The sequence below is a fragment of the Stegostoma tigrinum genome, chromosome 18 (genome assembly GCF_030684315.1).
Source record: "Stegostoma tigrinum isolate sSteTig4 chromosome 18, sSteTig4.hap1, whole genome shotgun sequence".
NCBI classification, from domain to species: domain Eukaryota; kingdom Metazoa; phylum Chordata; class Chondrichthyes; order Orectolobiformes; family Stegostomatidae; genus Stegostoma; species Stegostoma tigrinum.
This window is the reverse complement of record NC_081371.1, coordinates 44,220,651-44,240,556: the sequence shown is the minus strand read 5'-3', so window position 1 is coordinate 44,240,556 and position 19,906 is coordinate 44,220,651. Positions and strand designations below refer to the sequence as shown.

The following is a 19,906-nucleotide window of genomic DNA, read 5'->3' as shown; positions in this document are numbered from 1 at the left end:
AAAGCTCATGGAATGTTAGAATTTACTGCAGGTAGATTTGTCAATGTGAGTAATGAAGTCTTGCTTCATCAAATAGGAGCTTGGTTTGACCACACCTGGAGTACTATGTGCTGTTTTGGTCTCCTTATCTCAGGATATTAATATTATTTACCTAGGGAGACAATACAAGAAAGATTCACCAGATGTTTTCCTGGCATGGCGGGACTGTCCTATTAAAAGAAGGTTGGCAAACTGGGCTTGTATTCTCTAGAGTTTTGACGAACGATGGGTGATTCATTGAAAATTACAAAATACTTAAAGGGATAGACAGAGTAGATGTAGGTAAGGGAGTCCGGAATAAGGAGGCATAATCTAGAAATAACGTTCATATCTCTTTGGTCTGAAATGAGAAATTTGTTTACTCAGAGGATTGAAAACTTTGGGAGCTGGGAAATTCTAGGTCTTGAGTATGTTTAAAGTGGAAATTGATTGATTTCACCTAGTGGCGTCCAGTGTTATGGGGAAAGTGTGGATAAGAGGCATTGAAATGCTCATTTAGCTACGATCATATGAATAGTGGGGCAGGCTCAACCAGCTGAATGGCTTACTATTCTTATGTAAACAACACGCCACTGGAATTGGCTGGCAAATTCTACTACCTTGGATCAGTGGTGGCAGAGAATATGACTCTTGGCCTAAAACACTGATGCACAAAGAGCAGGTACCCAATCTGGTTCTCAAAATAACAATCTGACTCTTGTGACCCATGAGTCGGATGATGAGGACCCATGTCTCATCACCTTATGTGGTTGTGCAGCAAGGCCAACTTGCAGCTTTTGGGAAGGGACAATTGTCATTTTTGTCAGCAGTGATTTTCAGTGTCTCCAGGAAAAAGAAAATCACAAATATAGGAATCCTGTCAGAAGCAATTCTCCCAAAGTATGTTTACATTCCTCAGCAGAGGCAACTCCTGGCTTGAGGATGTTTACAGGATGAAGATTGATGGATTCTGAAGGATATGGGGAGAAAGCCAGAACTAAAAACTCCATGACAATTCATGCATGTATGAGATGAAGCCCTAAACATTGATTTTCACACATGGGAGACACTAATCAACAGTGGAAGGAAAAGACAACATTAACTCTGGGCTGGTATGTGCCACCATTTCAATCTGTGTCTTTGGGAACTTGACAGCGGGCTCCTATGCCAACAACAATGTCCCACAATGACATCTGATAACCTTTTGGGCAACACTTGTGATAGCACCTTATCTCAGATTGATCACTTCAGAGCATCAGTGAAAAGTGCACCTGGTAAAACTATTCCATTGCCAGTGGATTTGCTGTGTGTCTGTTATCACACGTAAATGGAACGATGCTGGCAGATGCTAACGCACATAAAAACATCTTAACAGCTGTGTCTGTTCAGAAAACAAATAATCAAATGATGAAGAGCTTGACTTTTTGGGGAGGTTCTAAATAGAAATCCTCACTGCAAACCAATTTCAGCACCTTTTAGGAATCATAAAAGATACATGCCGAACAGAGAAAGGGGTATGTATATGTATAAAATTTAGCCTTGATTATTTTCTGCTGAACTATAAATCAAATTGAAAGGTGAACCAATGTTAAATTGTCACAAGGATTGGTTCCTTTCACAATTGTGGAATTTAGTTCAAGTATTAAATATTTTCTTCTGTTAGGGTCTTTGCCATGCAGTAAGAAGATTGACCTGGAAATTTCTTCTAAATTATTTCCCATGGGATAGTTCAAAAGAAGATAGAAGATTGTTAGCCAAAAGAAAAACGTGAGTTCTTTTTGTTCTTCTACAGGTATCATAGATTTGAGAAAGCAGTTGCTACTGTGTCATTTTTCTAGACCTTTACTGTTCTCTTACAAGGACTATGCAAGAATATTATGATTTCTGTTAATACCCAGTGTCCTACTTTGTTTTGTTGTAATGAGCAGGGAAGTGAGTTCATGGTTAATACCCAGAGTTTGGCATATCAATCGGAATTAAGGAAATCTGTATGTTATTTGTTGTAGTTGATTTTATGCAATATTTAAAAATAACTTTTTTAATAAAGCATTTACCAGCTTAATGTGTTTAGAATTGATTTTGTTGTGATGTTAAATAAACAGTACATCTGGTTGCAGTGGCTAAGGCACCAAACAATCCATTTTAGACTTTGCTGATTTTTCACTTGTGTAGAGATGAGTACTTCAGGATGAAGCTTCAATGGAAATCAGTCAGCAAAGAACAAGAGAAAAGAAATACCAGATTGAAAGATTACAAGAGTCTTATAGGTAAACAAGTCTTTTTAAAAAATTTTGAGTGTAGTAAAAGCGTACATTCAAATTGAAATTCTACTTGTTCTTTGAATCTGAAATTTCATTCTGACTAAGATAAGAATAATGTTTTTAATTACTTCTGGTCCTCTTTACCTATGTAAAATACATACTAGGCTAGATGAGAAATTAACCCTTCTGTGCTTCTCTCCACCTCCCACATTTTTGCCTCAGCATTGGAAAAATGTTCTGTCTTTGTCAGTCAAAAACACTAAAATTCATTTCCTGCCATCCACTTGTCCTCAGAGTAAGATTGTTAACTCTAGATGCAGAGCTCTGAGTAGTTTTGTTCTGATCAAAGACTTTCAAAACAGTTTCAGTTCACAACTCTGCAACCATCAAAGAGTGAAAATATTCATCAGCTCTGAACCTTCTCATCAGTTGAGGGTGGATTCTAACACAGGCCATTACCAGTTCATTAACAAATTGTGTAAAGTTGATGTGACATGAACAATCTCTCATTGCTTATTTATGTTATGTATGATTAAATTGTTGAATTTGAGTAATCAGTTATGTAGCACTCTCCAATCTTTGCCCCGTATTTCTGAGCTGACCTGGAGACTTCACATCGAGCCTACTACCTTATGCAACTGCTTAAGCCGAAGGAGTTGGCTCCCTTCATACTTTACCTTTTATCATTGCTGAACTGATCTTCGAGTCTTTTATTGTAAAAGTTGAATGCATATCTTATCACTGAACTCTATGCTTGGTCTGTGTCTTCACAAAAACGGTTTTTGTTTGTTGTTTCTTAAAATGTTTAAATTGTTCAGTGATTATTGTGCTGTCTAAGTACCTCTTTTGTATTAAGTAAAAGTTTTCAGTTGTCAGCTTTCAGCTTCCTCGCTTGGTAATTGTATGTGATTTGTATGGTTCGCATGGGGCTGAAACAATTAAGAATATCCAGACAAGCTATTGTTGGGTCTAGGCTGTATAATGTTTCTGACTTGGCTGTTTTCTTTGTGCAATTCTTCCAAATCCTGCATCTCATAGCAATACCAAATTCATGGGACATGTTCTTATTTTCTTAGTTACCCCTGAAGAAATTATTACGCAGAAAAATATTGTAATTGCAACCATATGGAAAAACCTGTCACCTTAATAAATTGTTTCACTGTTTTGGCCATTCTTAACACTTTTTCCACTTAAGATATTTTTAGATGAAGCTTTTCAAGCTATTATTTGTTGTTTTTTTAGAGTGAGGCATATTTTAAGGTATGGCTTAATGATAGAAAGCAGTAAAACTGTTAACTGTCAGGTCCAGAATTTATCATATTCATTTTGTAGTCTTAAATTTTCATTTAACCATCTTGGCTTTTCATGTAGAATTGAAAAAGTTAAATTTGCCTTGTCTTGACAACTGTTGACATCCTTTTAAAATGTAAATTATAGACTTTTCAAGGACTGCCATTATTATAATGGGCTCTAGTCTCAGACCAGTATCCATACCTTGTATGTAGCAGGCTCATCTTGGGTCATATTTACTACTCTAAATTGCATTCACCACATGAACAAAGGAGTGCTCTCATGTAATCTTAGTTGCTATGTTGATGTTCATATCTAACTTTTTGAGAGAATGGATGGCTCTTCTGTCATAACATTAAACAAGCACATAGGAAGTTTTCAAAATCTTCAGACAACTTGGAAATTTATAAGATGCAGTTTCGCAGTAAACTTAGGTAATGCTACTCATTGGTTAGATACATTCTCTCCCAAACCTTGTTGTGGTATACTTAGAAGCCAGACTGTTAGCTTGAATCTCAAATTACATTGCTACTTTTATCATCACATTCACCTTAAAGTTTTCATCTTAAAACCTGAGTTGTAGTGTCAAGCAGTTAAATTGCGCACAAATTACAAGGTATTAATGAGACTGCATCAAAAGTACAGCATACAGGTTTGGTCCCCTTGAGGAAGAATGCAGTTATATTGGAGGCAGTTCAGAGAACGCTCTCTGAATTAATTCCAGCAGTGAAACATTTTTCTTATGAGGAGAGATTCAGCAGTTTAGGCCCACACTTGCTAAAGATTAGAAGGATGTGAGGAGATGTAACTAAGATAGATAAGATGCTAAAGGGGTTTGACAAATTTGATGTAGACTGGATGTTTCACCTTGTGGGGCAATTTAGAACAACAGATCATAATTTTAGAATAAGGGGTGTCAGACTTAAAAGAGAGTTGAAGAGGAACTACTTCTCTCAAAGTGTCATGAATCTTTGGAATTCACTATCTCAAAGTTCAGTGGAACGTTGAATAAATGTAAGGAGGAGATAGACAGACAGATTTTTAATTAGTAATGAGTTAAAGGATTATGGGGAGCGGGCAGGAAAGTGGAGTTGAGGCCAGGATGAGATTAGCCATGATTGTACTGAATAGCACGGAAATCTTGAAGGGCTGAATTGCCTACTCATGCTCCTTTTTCTTTTGTGTTGTTAAATCAGTCTTTCTTTAAATGAGTCAGTCTTTTAAATGTTAAGACAATTATTCATTTATTAAACTGCAGACGTCTTGAAATTATTTTGCTTACTATTTTTTGTTCTTTGATGTTGCTTTATTTGATCCTTACTGAAATGTCAGTATATAAATTATTCATTCTGATAAGGGATTTCAGTGCAGCACCTTGACAGTTTAAAGATCGTGGTATTTCATTGTGGATTTAATGTGTTTCATCTTGGGAGGGGAAGAAGTAATCCACTAAAGACCAAGAGCAATGAAAGAAAACCATGCATGAAGACATTGGTTGAAACTTAGTTCAAATACAGAAATGTAATCTTTGAAAAGAACAAATGCTGTAATTTCTCTTTAATTTCAGAAAATTATTTGAAAATTTTAATTTGTTTGAAAACAAATATCTCTTTTAGAGAAAGACGTCAACAGAACAGATAGAACAAATCCTTTTTATGAAGGGCATGAAAATCCTGGATTGATTTTATTGCATGACATATTAATGACCTACTGCATGTATGATTTTGATCTTGGTAAGTATGATGATCTGTGAAAACCATGTTCAGTTTTACTTAGGCAAATGTTTATTATTTTGTAAATCTCTAGCTTTAACTGTACGAATAAATTATGATACAATATTGTATTTTTGTAACATTAATTTAAGCTTTAATAAAAGTATTGCAAAGATGTGTGTATATAGATAGTGACAGCAAATAAACATTTGCTATTAAGTTACTAATTTGAATTAAGTTTAATAGTTATTGCAGTTGCTTGTCAAATAGGTGACTTTATTATTTATTAATTAGGCACTGTTTAACCTTTAGGGTACGTTCAAGGAATGAGTGACTTGCTTTCTCCCATACTGTATGTCATGGAAAATGAAGTGGATGCGTTTTGGTGCTTTGTTGCTTTCATAGAACAAATGGTAAGAATTAAAATGAGCTAATATTGAATTTTAAGTTTTGCAAGCACCTCAAATGATCTCCCAATCTTTCTTAAAAGTTATACATCCATAGAGTACTGAGTTCAGAATTTAGTTCACAAGGAAAAGGAACTAAATTTCTCTACAGTGCACTTACAATGTGTAAGTTCCTTTGAGATTTAAATAGACACTCCATTTATATCATCTAATTGCCAGATGATGTCTCTTATTGCCTACATAATATCATAGTTTCACAATTTTAAGTGATGTAATGATTGTTGTTTGAGTGCAATTTTGATCCTAAGACAAAGTACTGATGAGGGTGCCACCCAAAATCCCAAAGGTCTGTTGAGTTTAGGATGGTTTATTGTTAATAGTGATGAAGCGATTACTGTTTTCTTTCCTTAAGAAATCTTAAAGCTAGGAATGTAAACAAGCCATCTTTGAAAACAAATATGTATCCTCATGCCATTATTCATAATGTCCAGCAGTTGAGGGATTTTCAATTGACAGTGCCACATTACAATGTTACTCCCTTCACGTAACACTGGATATAACTACATGTTGTTGAGTAATCAAACTTACCCTAATTTTAAAAATTGATGAATTTGTGTTAGTTGCATGTTTCATGATTATATAAATCTTATTTAAGAATAGAAAAGTTACTTTGTGTCTGATATAACCAAAAATAATTTTCCAACGCTTGAAGTATTAATCTTTTTTGAGTCAGTTCAATTCTGATTTTGATCTTTCAATTCCATCTATTTGTCTACCTACCTTCCTATGTGTATTTGCATCTGATTTCTTTTCCTATGTAATCATTGCATCCTTTTATTTGCCATAATTCTTCTAGATCTACCTTCTTCCTTTGCTTTTTTTTTATTTTTCTTCATCTGTTTCCTTTCTTTGTATATTTCTTTCCCCCTTCCCTTTTGTGGTCTATTTCTCGTCTTGTATTTAATGTTTCTATTTTGCTGTGTTTAATTGCTTATCTCACAATTCGGAAGAGTTTGAGAGTGAATATGGGAATTCAGAACCTTTTAACTGTCTGATACTGATCAGCAGAAGGAAAACAGATGAACAGTATTAATTGGTGGATTCTTGACATGGATTAACTAGTTTGCGATTAAGTACAACTTTGCATTCACAATCAAATGAAAAGTATCAAAATGATTATTTTTGGTTTTCGTAAAGTTCTAATATAGTTTGTGTAATACCTTTATTTTAGCATTGCAATTTTGAGGAGCAAATGCAAGGCATGAAAACAGAATTATCCCAGCTTAGTACATTATTAAAGTTGCTTGACCTTGGGTTCTGGAATTATCTTGGTAAGTTTACTTTGTAAGTGTCCATCTAAAATACTAGATTTTGCGCTCTATTCATGTTCCTGTAAGGTAATTGGTTTTATGATTGTGGGCACCATTAATAATTGTTGCGTGCCGATTGAATGAATCAGCATAGACAGTCTTGGAAACTGTTGTGCAAATTGTTAGGTGCTGTTTTTTCCACATTACTAAATACCAACTTGACAACTGTCCCCATGCTTTCTGTAAAAACACAGTTGTGATGGGAAGTCAGAATTTTTTGATTTGCAGAGTGAAAACATATTTTAAACAGAGAACTACATTTAAAGAAAAAACTAAAAGGGTAATTGCAGGATCATAAAACAGATATTTAATCAGTTTTTGCAATTAATAAATTGAATATACAATATTTTTATTTGTTATTAATTTGAAAGGCTATAAGAAGCATGTGTGGTGGTGTTCTGAAATTTTTAATTTGGTTGCATCCCATTTGGAAACAAGTTTAAAATGTTCAGTTTCTACTTGTTCACAGAATGCTTTTTTCATTCTCATCTGCCTTATGAAAGCAAACTAAATCTGAAGCCCCAACTATCATCTTAAGTGAATGTAAAAGTGCTGCTTCAAAGAGGAGCAATGGAATTCTTCAGATGCCTTCACTAATGTCACTCAGCACTGAAAACAGACTTGCTAGCCATTTATCTTTTTCTATTGAAAGGTGTTGTTGGACATAATTACTGTAGCTGTTTCTTCACATTTCTTTAAATAACCATACATGTTACATGTTAAAAATGTTAAGAACTGTAAAATGCTTTGCACTCCCCTGCAAATGTTATTAGTTTTAAATAAAAGAAACTTTTGTTTCAAGTCATTTCAGAAATCTAAGCTTTGATATTTAAATATAAATATGAGCAAAATAACTATGCTGCAGAGTATTTTAGACAGCCCTACTCAACTGGATAAGAGGATTTTTAACAAGATAAGTTGTTTTCCTAGAATCTCAAGAATCTGGATATCTGTACTTCTGCTTCAGATGGCTTCTGATTCGGTTCAAAAGAGAGTTCAGCTTTCAAGATACTCTTAGACTCTGGGAGGTTAGAATCATTTCATGCATATTGTACAGATGAATGTGTTTTTGATTTTTGGTTGATCCTTAAGAAAAGTTGGGAGAATTACTTTGCAATAACTCTGCTAATAGTTAAAGGAACAAAATATTGCTGATTTAGAAGACATGTTGCTGAAAATTTTCATCTTGCCCTCAACAGGGCAGGTGCCAGAATGCCAAATTTCAACCAATAACAATTTATCCTACAAGAAAAATTGGCTGGGAAGTTGAGTCTGGTTGATGGAATGCTAGGGGGAAAACAACAAAGAACTATACATTCCCAATGTTTCTGGGAAATTTGAAAATGACATAAGCCTTGAACGTGTTTCTTCTGTTTGCAGAGAATGTATTTGAAATAACTGTGCAGAAGCTGGTATCCTGTTATCAAGTCACCCTTTCTTTACATGTGCACGATACATGGATTGTGACCAGCCAGTGTAAAGATAGTGTGAAGAGGCCTTCTGAATCTTCTGTTGACATCTGTCAGCCAGGGCTCCCTGATTGGCCCAGGTTAACAACCCCAGTGAAGGATCTCATAGGTAATACTAGGGCAGCATGGTGGCTCAGTGGTTAGCACTACTGCCTTACAGCGTCAGGGACCCAGGTTCAGTTCCACTCTTGGGCGACTGGCTGTGTGGAGTTTGGATGTTCTCCCCAGCTTTGCGTGGATTTCCACTGGGTGCTCCAGTTTCCTCCCACAGTCCAAAGACGCACAGGTTAGGTGGATTGGCTGTGCCAAATTACCCATAGTGTTCAGGGATGTGTAGGTTAGGTGCTTTAGCCATGGGAATTGCAGGGTTACAGGGATAGAGAAGGTGGATAGGGCTGGGTGGGGTGCTGTTTGGAGGGCCAGTGTGGACTCAATGGGCTGAATAGCCTGTTTCCACACCGTAGGGATTCTATGGAACATTGTATTGAACCTACCTGGCCATGGTTCTAATCACTACAATGTCCAAATGCTATAAGCTCAACTGGGTATCTTAATTTGGTTGTTACTATTGCTCTTGGTGTATTCAGGACTGTTCAGCAAATTCTGCCCAACTGCAGAATCATATTTACCCATAGATATTTTGTTATATTTTCCATTTTTGTTTTGAATTTGGTTTGTACTCTTCCTTTTTCAAACAACTGGAAGAGGATAATAAAATATAAGGTTATGATGCAGTCCCATAAAACATGTCATAAATGTCAGGTAGTTCGTAAACCTCAACGTGTCATCAAACTGGTACCTTTAATACCTGTACCAGATTTTGAAGAGCCATTTAGTACGGTCTTTGTACAATGGGTAGGACCAATACTGAAAGTAAAAGTGAGGCACCAGTCTATCCCCTCAATCATGCACATCACAACCTGATTTCCAGGGGATGTTCCTTTTGAGGACTTAGAGACCCGTTCAAGGAGTTATTGTAATAATAAAGTCAGCAGCGATCTCTGGAAGGAAATTTTGATTGATGGAACAAAGGTGCCTGTCAATTCAGAGGAAAACTCTAATTATGATAAAGAAATCTCTTTGTTTGAAACAAGGAATAAAAGTACTGAATCGGAAGCTTAAGTTAAGGAATGTGGAATGCATAACCCTGTCATACAAAAGGGGCAAAAGCCTTTTCCATTAGAAGAATATGGAACGAATGTTCACTGATATATAGTAGGGCTGTCTGTACCCTCAGATCTAAATCTTAATTGCTGTACTTGGCAAGTAGAAATTTCCCTTAAAATCATTGGTTGTTTCTGCATTCACCACCGTCATGGGGAAGAAATAGCAGCTGGTTAGGAAACACATCACCTCACGCTTCACTCTCCATATTAAGTACCTTCTGCTACCTGTCTGCCTATTCTACTTGGGTATAGATTTCCCATGCAGGCAATTTGTAATAATTTGTGTGCCATTCCTCTAAGTTTGGTATCATCAGCTAATTTTGAAAGTTTACTTCATATTCCAAGATACAAACTTATAAATGCAAGCCAGAAAAAGTGATGCGTAATCTAGGAGTTTCAAATATAGAGTTCTATTGAAAGTCTTCTCAAAATCTACATCTCTTTGTTATATTTGTCTGAACAATATTAGGCCCTTGCTGCCATTGGGAAAAAGAACAAGTATTACTGCATTAATATACTCAAAGCAGAGTCTTTCGGAACATATCTAAACTTGATTTGTAGCTCCTAGAAGGAGGGCTAGAAATTTTGTCTAGGTATCCATCATTTGGTTCTCCCCCATTTGGTATTTTTTGAGTTGAGTAACTTAGAGAATGGGGTTCTAGTTTCCCCTGACAATACTAAGTGAATAGTATTTATATTTTTTAAAAATGTGCCTTCATCTACATGTTCAGCTGGATACACCACCTAAAAAAGAATAAATGGAACAATTATAACATAACCAGGTGGGGGAAAAAACAAAAAAAAAGTTAAATTGTGAAGATATTTGAAGATTAATTTTTGGAAGTGCTGACACCAGAACTGTTACCAAGTATATTAATATCTTCCTGTTTCTGGAAAGAATCACAGTAATAATCAAATCACAAGAATGGAGGAAATTAAATTCTGACTAACATTTGTGGGGGTGGAAAATATCCTCTTTGTTTTCTAGGTTATGTGGACTGGATTACCTTGCCAGAATTTTCATCTGTTGATATGCTGTGCTATACTAGACTCTGAAAAACAGAAGATAATGGAAGACCATTATGGCTTTAATGAAATTCTAAAGGTACTTAATTATTTATACACTAAATGATCAGATGTAGATTTGCATGTTTTGTCAATATTTCAGATCAGAATCAAGCAGTTAGTTACAGCACAGATGGAGGCCATTCAGCCATTATGTCAGTGCTGAGTCTCCAAAGGAGCTGTTCACCTGGTTGCCGTTTCCTGTGTTAACTCCCTACACCGGAACCCTCTCCCTTTTCAAGTAATGATTGAATTCCCACTTGAATCCCTTGATTGAAGCAGTCAAGCTCTGCATTACAAATCTTAACCATGCAGTCAGTGAAAATATTTTTCCTCGTTGTTGCTGTTGCTTCTTTTGTCATTACCTTAAATCTGTGCCATCTGTGCCTGGATTTTCTGGGGACTAGCAATCTCACAGGTTACTGCTCCAGGTTTTACAGAAGAACAGGGCTCCTCAGTTATGAATGGAGATTCTAATCAAGGCTTCTCCAGAAGTGCAGATCTTACTTCTATTCTGACAATTCTTTGATAATGTAGACCAGTCAGCAGAAGGCAAGCCATGCCCCTATTTCACAACGGTCAGCTGCTGTATTCTGAAATGTAAAGGTCGAGAGAGCATGTTGACAGCTGGTGTTAAAAATTAAGTTCACGAGGTAAGTGTGATTTTCGGCTTCCAAGAGGGTAAGATGTTGGGAAGGTAGGCTGCCAGATGAAGTAGCTGCCAAGAGGTAGGGAACAGGGTGTTCATTTGGTAGGTGCAAGTTGGCAAGTGAACCATGTAAATGATGCAGTGTTTGGGATAGGTTGACAAGGATGTGTGTTAGATCCGGCAGTGGCGTGTTTGGAGTTGGGTTGGTCTGGGAGGGGCAGAGATGGAGGTGGGTCTGTGGTCACATTGGGGTCAGTTAAATAGTTACTTGGGAGTAAGACTATAATAGACTAACTTTTCCGGAGTGGTTATTCATTTAATTTCATTGAAACCCTCTGAAGTATTGGATTTAAATGGAGCCTTTTGGAGATTTTCAAGCTCAGAGAAGCTGCCCAGTGAAACCTACAATTTTCCAGACAATTAATTTAGAATCTGCTATGATGGGGTTTCCTCAGAGTCCCCATAAGCAATTCCAATACAGCCTGGAATAATGAATCCCTGGTAAATGGAAAATCCAGGCTCTAATTCTTAATCCGTCTACCAATGGGCACAGTTTCTCCCCCCAACCCCATGTAATACATCCAGACAATTTTATGATTTTGAATATCTCTATCCGATCTCTTCCCAACCTCCTTCAAGGAAAACATTCTTTCTTCATACCTCGGGATGAGAAATGTCATTCTCCTGAACCTTTTAGGCACACAGGCAGGCTTAATCGTCCTTACACTTTATATACTGCAGGATTTGGCTCCCCCCCCCGCTCCTGAAATCTACATTGAGGACTTCTTATTTTGTGTATTCTTAGCACATCAATGAACTTTCTTTGAAGTTGGATGTAGAAGAAGTACTTTGTAAAGCAGAGGCAATTTACTGTCAAATGATGAAATGTAAGGTGAGTGTGCCATGAAGTGTTTAACCTCAGTAATTAACTATGCTTGTCAATATGACAAGCCTTTTGGATCACCAGGTGCATTTTATGCCAGCTGTTAATTCAAGTATACATGCCTTTATTGCATAGAGAAATGTTAATGTAGATAATATTATAATAAAGTTGATCTTCTCAAGTTATTCATTAGTGTTTATAATTTTGACCAGTGAAAGTAGCTGTAATATGTTGTCATAAATGATTCAAACTATCAATACAGTTTAATTAGATTGTGTAGTACATTTGTTTAAACAAACATATTTAAAAACATCTGTTTAATTTTACTAGTGTTATGTTGTGTCTGTACCATCTAATTGAAATTATATGTACAATTCACTCATGAATGCATATCAGCTCAGTTTCAAATACTCATGTCAGTTCTGAATGCATACTTTAAAAACTCACTTAATCATCTTTGCTGTTGCATAGACTTATCAGTTAATATGGAGAAAATGCAAAGTAACAAAAGGTTTTCCATGGCAACCTTTGACTGTCACATTCCAATTTCCTGTATGCTGTCGTTGCCAAGGTCACAGCTTAAAATTACAAAGCCATGAGTGTATTTTATGTAGAATAGAAATAACTTGAAAATAAACTTAACTTTCTTTCTAATTAAATTATTCTGTGTATTGTGTAGGATTTGCCGCAGGCTGTTGGAGAAATTCTTGGCCTAAAGGATAGCACAGTTATAACCCCTGATTTGGAAATTAGTGCATCTGATACAGGGGTTCCCAAAAATTCCTGGCGGGCAAACCATTCAGATTTTGCAGTGGCTTCCTTTACGCAGACAAACGAAAACTTAGCTGAACATACGGACGCTGCTCAGAATGGGCACAAGACAACCGCTGTAGATTGAAGCTGAAATCTGAAATTTTGTAACCCCAGCCAAGTGACATGCCACAATTTGTTTACTTTTTTGCAAAAGTCTTCGTAGATAACATATCAGTATTTGGAACGATCAGTGGGTCTTGATATATTTAAGACAAGAAAGTGCAAGATTAGTATGGGGAAATTCCCCTGTTGTAATTCCAAATGTTTTTACAAAACGAATGCAAAGAAAGTGTACTTTTTCTATTTACTTAAAACCATGAGGGCCTTCATATGGAAATGCATTTTTCATACTTCCTCATGTCAAGCATGAATGTTGAAGAATGGTAATGAGGTTTTGTTTCATTTTAAGAAAATAACAATTACTTTGTTAATTCATGAATGCATATCTAATTAGTATCTGTGATTTTATTGAAAGAGGGTTTTCTCTCAAAAATTGCTTCTGAAATCAAAGAAATTTTTGTGGTCTGAATAAAATTTATAATTAGCTTGTCCAATCCAAATAGGTGCTTAATGCCTGTCTAAAATGAGCACTTGATGTTATATTTCATCTTGATCAAGATTTAGGAAAACAAACATTGTGGGTGGAGGGTTTTGGATAATGGTCAGCTATTGGTTAAGTCTTCACAAAGCTTCACCAGACAAATTTATTCTTGAAAGAAATCTAATGTTTTAGAGCTACTCTACAGATTTTCATAGCGCTAACAAAATTGATTGCAAGTATTTGTAAAATGACCTGTGAATATTGCAAATGAGACTTCAGCAACCGAATATTGTATTGTACAGTGCTCTAGAGGAAGAAGTTGCTTACAAATTTCGCTGCTGTGATACGTGATTATATGCAGTATTAATTAAAGAATATTCACCACATTATTACATTAAATCTGAGAGTACAAAACCTGAAGTTAGTTGATGGCAGGAGCGTTCTTTTCAGGGATTCTGTAAAGGTTTAGCTCTGCTAGAGATTGTCAGAACTGCCAAGTAAGGTATTTTTATTGCATTTAATGGAATGCTTAGTGGACAAATATCCCTGATCAAAATGCAAAACAAAAAATTATATAATCTTCTAATCAACTGAGAATATATGTTGAAAAGCATATTTTTAAGCTACTGCATCTCCCATCCATACTCTAATGTATGGTTAATAATTAAAGCTTGTTCAATAAATGTATAACTTGATTTACTTTGATTTTTACTACAAGAAGAAATGTACAGAGGCACGATTTCTAACAGTTGTATAAAGCCTGAAATTTTGTATTTTGACTGTGTACAAAAGTAAATGTAATATATAACTCTCCTTTCTAACAAATGTACTGTGTGTTCACAAGGGACTATTTTTAGTACAAATATGTTTTGTTGCAAAGGAAATCCCTGTTTGCACTGCTTTTTATTACAGAAGACTCGATCATTTTACTTTACAAAGGCATTAAAGTCAAGTACATGGAAGAAAGGCTTAAAATTACATAAGTTTGTACGTTACCCAATAATATAAATGTAACACAGGAACTTTTAAATTGAAATAAACATTCTTGAAGAGTTTAGTTCAAACTGAGTTTCTGGAAAATGTTACTATGATATCTCACAGACTAAAAAGCTCTGACTTAAACAATAATAATGCCGTTGACTGAGCAGACACTACTTGGTGCTTCAGCTCTGGTACTAGCTCTACTTATTTTGAGTTAAACTTAGAACATTGGTAACCATTGCAACATCCTTGATGCTTAAAATATTTAAAATCTATACTTTCTTAGAATATACTCTATATATTTTTCTGTGCGTAATATGCCTTGTTTAGTACATAAAGTGATTTACCATGGATTGGGACAATATAGTAAGGCAGGTTGGAGAAGCATCTAACACCTTTTCTGAGGGTATTCATCAGTTAAGATCTTGACCTGCATTTGAGGAGCATGAGTGATGGTGTTTTCTTTATTGCCTGCTGCTTCCACTCAGCATATCTTGGTGTTGTACATCATTCACAATAATGAGACATAATATAATATTTTCCATGTGAAGGCCATACATAGATAAGAGCAGTTTTTTGTCCTATGTATTTTTACAAAAATGTCGTGAAAAGTTTTATGAGGTGCCATGCCACAGCACCTGTATTCATGACATAAATCACGGATAAGCAAAATAAAGCAAAAATTAAGGCCAAGTTCATATCGGATCCATTTCAGTACAGGAAAGGCCAATTGAAATGATGAATGATGGAATACCTGGATGTTGCCACTGAAGAAGACCTCCATGTTGGGACAAGACTGCCAAACCGAGACCACCCCTCTGGGACATGGTGACCACCATGCTGGAACGAATCTGCCCCTCCCAGGATGTGGCGACTGCCTGCCAGTCTGTTAGGATACCCATACAGTAGACATTATGACAGGTAAATACTGGAAACGGTTCTTCTCAGTTACTTCACAATTGTTCCTGAAGGTAGATCTTGTCTCCTTCTAATCTTGAAGCAAAATTATCCCTGTATGGAAAATTTCATGTTCTGTGGATGAATGATATTACAATTGCTGTAATCTTAGACTTGATTGAATGTTATAAAATGCTGTTCGTTCTCTCTTCTTTAGCCAAAGCATTAAATCTGGCTAAGGTTTGGACTGGTTCACTTAACTAATATGAATTTATTTGGAATGATATGGAGATATGAAACACAAAAGATACTTTATTTCTTTCCTTTTTTAAAATGTATATGCAGAAGAGGTTAAAGGAACTAAATGGATAACTGTCAGAGGAACTGGCACTACAGACCAAATAGTTTCCTTCCTCATGGAAAAAAAATGTCTATTATTGATTTATAAATCCTTAGTTGGTCCAACTAAACTTTTTTTAAGACTGATTCCCCAGCATTGTTTTCTTGAAATTGCATTAAACCAAGTTATTACATTGAAAATTAAATCCATTTCCATTTATAGGTACACTGTTTAAAGCTTATTTTTTGTTAAAGCTTTTTAATGAAAGTTTTCCTTGTGCTAAGAGAAAACATTTAAACACTTGCCGAAATTTTATTTAGTTTACACAATTATAGGGAGTTCAAGAAGAGTACTAGCATGCTTTGAAGGCTTTAATTTCCTGTTGCCCAGGAAATTAGCACATATCAACTTCATCTTTTGTTCAGTTTATGCCTCACATTTGTTCTTCTGTTGGTGATATTTGCTTTCTCCAAATTTCTTATTGGTTTAAAAAGATTTATTGTGCAGTATTTCAATAGCTATGACATACATTTTCTGCCATTTATAAGGAAACTGCTTTTATTAAAAATGTGCCATAAATTCTTGACATGGAATATTTTGTCTCTGTAGGATGCTGTCCTTTTAGTTATGTACATAAAATTGCATTTATCTCAACAATTTATTGTTTCACACATTGTAAAATGTGAATTGATAATATTGTAGACTAAAATGATCAGTTGTATCTGCCATTGCAAAAAACAGAGTTTCACAATAACCTCATGCTGTTCAGTTGAAACCTCAAACTTTTACTTCAGAACTAATAAAGGTACAGTATTTGTGAATTGGTTTTACTTACTGATTTATGATTACACGTGGGAACTCCTATCTCCTAGAAGGTATTTCTTCATTTTATGACAAGTAAAGACTTCTCACAAAGAGAACCTCTGCAGACATTTGTAAGTACCTTGTGTTCTTTTGTAGAGAAAGAAATATATGCCTTCCTGGGAGTGCATCTATTAATTTGTGGGTTATAAAATTTAACTGTTTATGAGCTTGCCTGCATCCGTAGATTCTCATCCATTATCAATTATAGATAATTCTGGGCAGCACACCTGTACCACTTAATTTTGTTTCGTTATTAATACTGGAAGCTGACTGTGAATGTTGTCACTGTCAACTATTAAGTGAGGGGGGAGAAGAAAGTTCAAAATAGCTCTTTTTTTTTGATAGTAGCAAATATTAAGCTTCTAGCTGATGTTAATACTTGAGTCAGATTCCAGACTGATATTGAGCTTGATACTGGTCTTTCACTGCAATACAAATATGCTTTGCTGCAGGTTTGGCTGAATGATAAAACAGAAATTTATTAGGCTATTAAAATTAAGGATAAACCAAGCTATTTGTGTGTAACTTACATTTAAAGATTTTGAAACTGTGTGCAAGACACTTTGATCCCAAAATTGCACATTTATGGGACTCGGCAGAGAGAATTCTTTTCTCTTTTGTACCACAGGCGTAATTTAACTGTGGTTTTAACTCACCACTTTGAGAATCCAATAACCTCATCCTGGAGCCTTCATATAACCGAGTTTAGAATTTCTCAACTTCAAATGATTCCTTCAGGTTGAAGTCAAATACTTCTGCTCTGGAACTTTCAAATGAAATTACTTACACTGAGGTAACATATTAAGAATTCAAAACCATCTCCATTAATCAGAAGAAATTAAATTGTACATTCAGCTTCAACCAAGATTTCTGCGAAACAACCAAACTGAAATCCAAAAGTTTATTCCCAAGCCATCGGTGTTGCCCTAATCAAAAGTAAAAAGAAAATAATAATCTTTCACCTTCTGAACTGAAATCCTGATGTACTTTTACTTGTTAGCTCTTAGAATCTCCAAAAACTATAATGGTCAGACGGTTTTAAAAGAAAATGGCAAGAGAAATACCTTAGTTAATCATTGAGCCCCTTCAGACACAAACCAAAACCATATTCCAATAGCTCAAATCTGAACTTTGCAATAAATGGTATTAAAATATAGATAAATTGCATGCCTTATGTTGCTTGTACCCCCAGGAAGGGATGAAAATGAATGTTTTCATTACTAATCTAAAATTATCTTAACATTACTGCAGTGTTCACATTAACACTAAGTGACATTGAAATTAAACATAAAATTGGTTACAGTGCTACCATGTTTTACATTAGTCATAAAGTTGTACAGCATGGAAACTGACCTTTTGGCCCAACTCGTCTGTGCCACTGAAATATAAACTGATCGCCACTGAAATATAAACTGATCTAGTCCCATTTGCCAGCATTTGGCCCTTGCCCCTCTAAACCCTTCCTATTCACGTACCCATCCAACTACCTTTAAATGTAATTGTACCACCTCTGGTACAATACAGGCACCATACAGGCACCACCCACTGCACGCAAAAGTTGCCTCTTTAGATCCCTTCTTTATCTTTGCCCCTCTCATCTTAAACTTGTGCCCGGACGACATGTCCATCCTGAGCCGCCTCCAGTGTCACAAAGACATCACGTGGAAACTGGAGGAGTAGCACCTCATATTCCGCCTTGGGAGTCTACAACCCAATGGTCTCAATGTGGACTTTACCTGCTTCAAAATCTCCCCACCCTCGGCCTTATCCCAAGACCAACCCTCCCTCTCACCCCACCTCCGTGACCTGTCCATCATCTTTCCCACCTATCCGCTCCTCCCACGTCACCGACCAGTCCCCAACACTACCTACCTGCACTCACCAATCACCATCCCGCCTACCTTCCTCAACCCAACCAAACCTCCTTCATTTACTTCAGAGCCCCCTTCCCCTTCCTCATTTCTGAAGAAGGGTCCCCGACCTGAAACATCAACTTTCCTGCTCCTCTGATGCTGCTTGGCCTATTGTGTTCCTCCAGCTCCACACTGTTGTCTTAGACTCCAACATCGGCAGATCTTACTATCTCTTCTGACAAGCCGGTGTACTCAGTCATTGCCACACTTGTCAAAATGATCTGTAACATTAAAGTAACAATTGACCTTTTCTATTTGTCCAGTTACCTTCTCAAATGAGGTGAAATACCTAATGACTCAATTTTTAGCAAATTTTAGCACTGAATGTAGATTTAGTTCAATCGTATCCCACGTTAGAATCAGAAATATCCTCCAAGGTATTTTCTGAAGAAGGGCCCAGCCTTCCTGCTTCTCTGCTGCTTGGCCTGCTGTGTTCATCGAGCTCCACACCTTGTTATGTCAAACTCCAGCATCAGCAGTTCCTGCTATCTCCAAGGCATTATTTCTTCCTTATGCCTTTACTCTAAGTTTTCCTTTGGACAACTCATTCTCTAAGTTCTCCCTTTGTTGCTCGTGTTTCATTTCCAAATTCTTCTATTTGTCCTCTTCTTCCCTTTCCATTTTAAATTATCTTAACTCTATACCTGTTTCCCCAATACAAGTTTTTTTTCACCTGTTTCTAACTGCATTCTAGCTAATTCCATTCTTGACATCATATTTTCTGGGTCCTTCCTTTCAATTTTAAGTAATGGTTAATTACATGAAGCATAACATCCATACAAGATCCTGCTTTTACTTCAATGTTCAATTAAACCACTAACCCTCACTTTAGCCTTAGTCAAAGATCGTGAAACTGGATCTGATGTTGATTTAATTTGCCTTGTTGCAATTGTTGCTGCTGTTCTCATGGGGTCGATTTTAAGACCATAACTGCCCAAGGAAAATGTGTTGCTTTGAACACAGCCTTTTTGAGAACTTATACAATAGAAACTCTACGGTGTGGAAACAGGCTATTCACCCCACTGAATTCACACCAACTCTCTGAAGAGCATCCCACCCAGACCCACTCCCTTACCCTATAATCTTGCATTTACTATGGCTAATCCACGTAACCTGCATATCTTTGGACTGTGGGAGGTAACCAGAGCACCCAGAAGAAACCCAAACAGATCCAAGGAGAATGTGCAAACTCCACATTTAGTCACCTGGGGCTGGAATTGAATCTGGGTCTTCTCATGCTTTGAGGAGGCAATGCTAACCATTGAGC

General features: G+C 36.2%; 1 protein-coding gene across 1 annotated transcript in view; it reads left to right on the top strand.

Annotated features, from left to right (window-relative positions):
- Nucleotides 1-16,659, top strand: part of tbc1d15 (TBC1 domain family, member 15) — a 44,912-nt gene extending 28,253 nt beyond the window's left edge. The window contains exons 9-17 of the mRNA XM_048548890.2: nucleotides 1,682-1,785; nucleotides 2,191-2,285; nucleotides 5,186-5,302; nucleotides 5,594-5,694; nucleotides 6,920-7,019; nucleotides 7,989-8,086; nucleotides 10,682-10,798; nucleotides 12,213-12,299; nucleotides 12,970-16,659. Of these exons, the coding sequence (XP_048404847.1) occupies nucleotides 1,682-1,785; nucleotides 2,191-2,285; nucleotides 5,186-5,302; nucleotides 5,594-5,694; nucleotides 6,920-7,019; nucleotides 7,989-8,086; nucleotides 10,682-10,798; nucleotides 12,213-12,299; nucleotides 12,970-13,188 (1,038 nt within the window). The 3' untranslated portion in view covers nucleotides 13,189-16,659. The remainder of the gene's footprint in view (nucleotides 1-1,681; nucleotides 1,786-2,190; nucleotides 2,286-5,185; nucleotides 5,303-5,593; nucleotides 5,695-6,919; nucleotides 7,020-7,988; nucleotides 8,087-10,681; nucleotides 10,799-12,212; nucleotides 12,300-12,969) is intronic.
- Nucleotides 16,660-19,906: the final 3,247 nt, after the last annotated feature.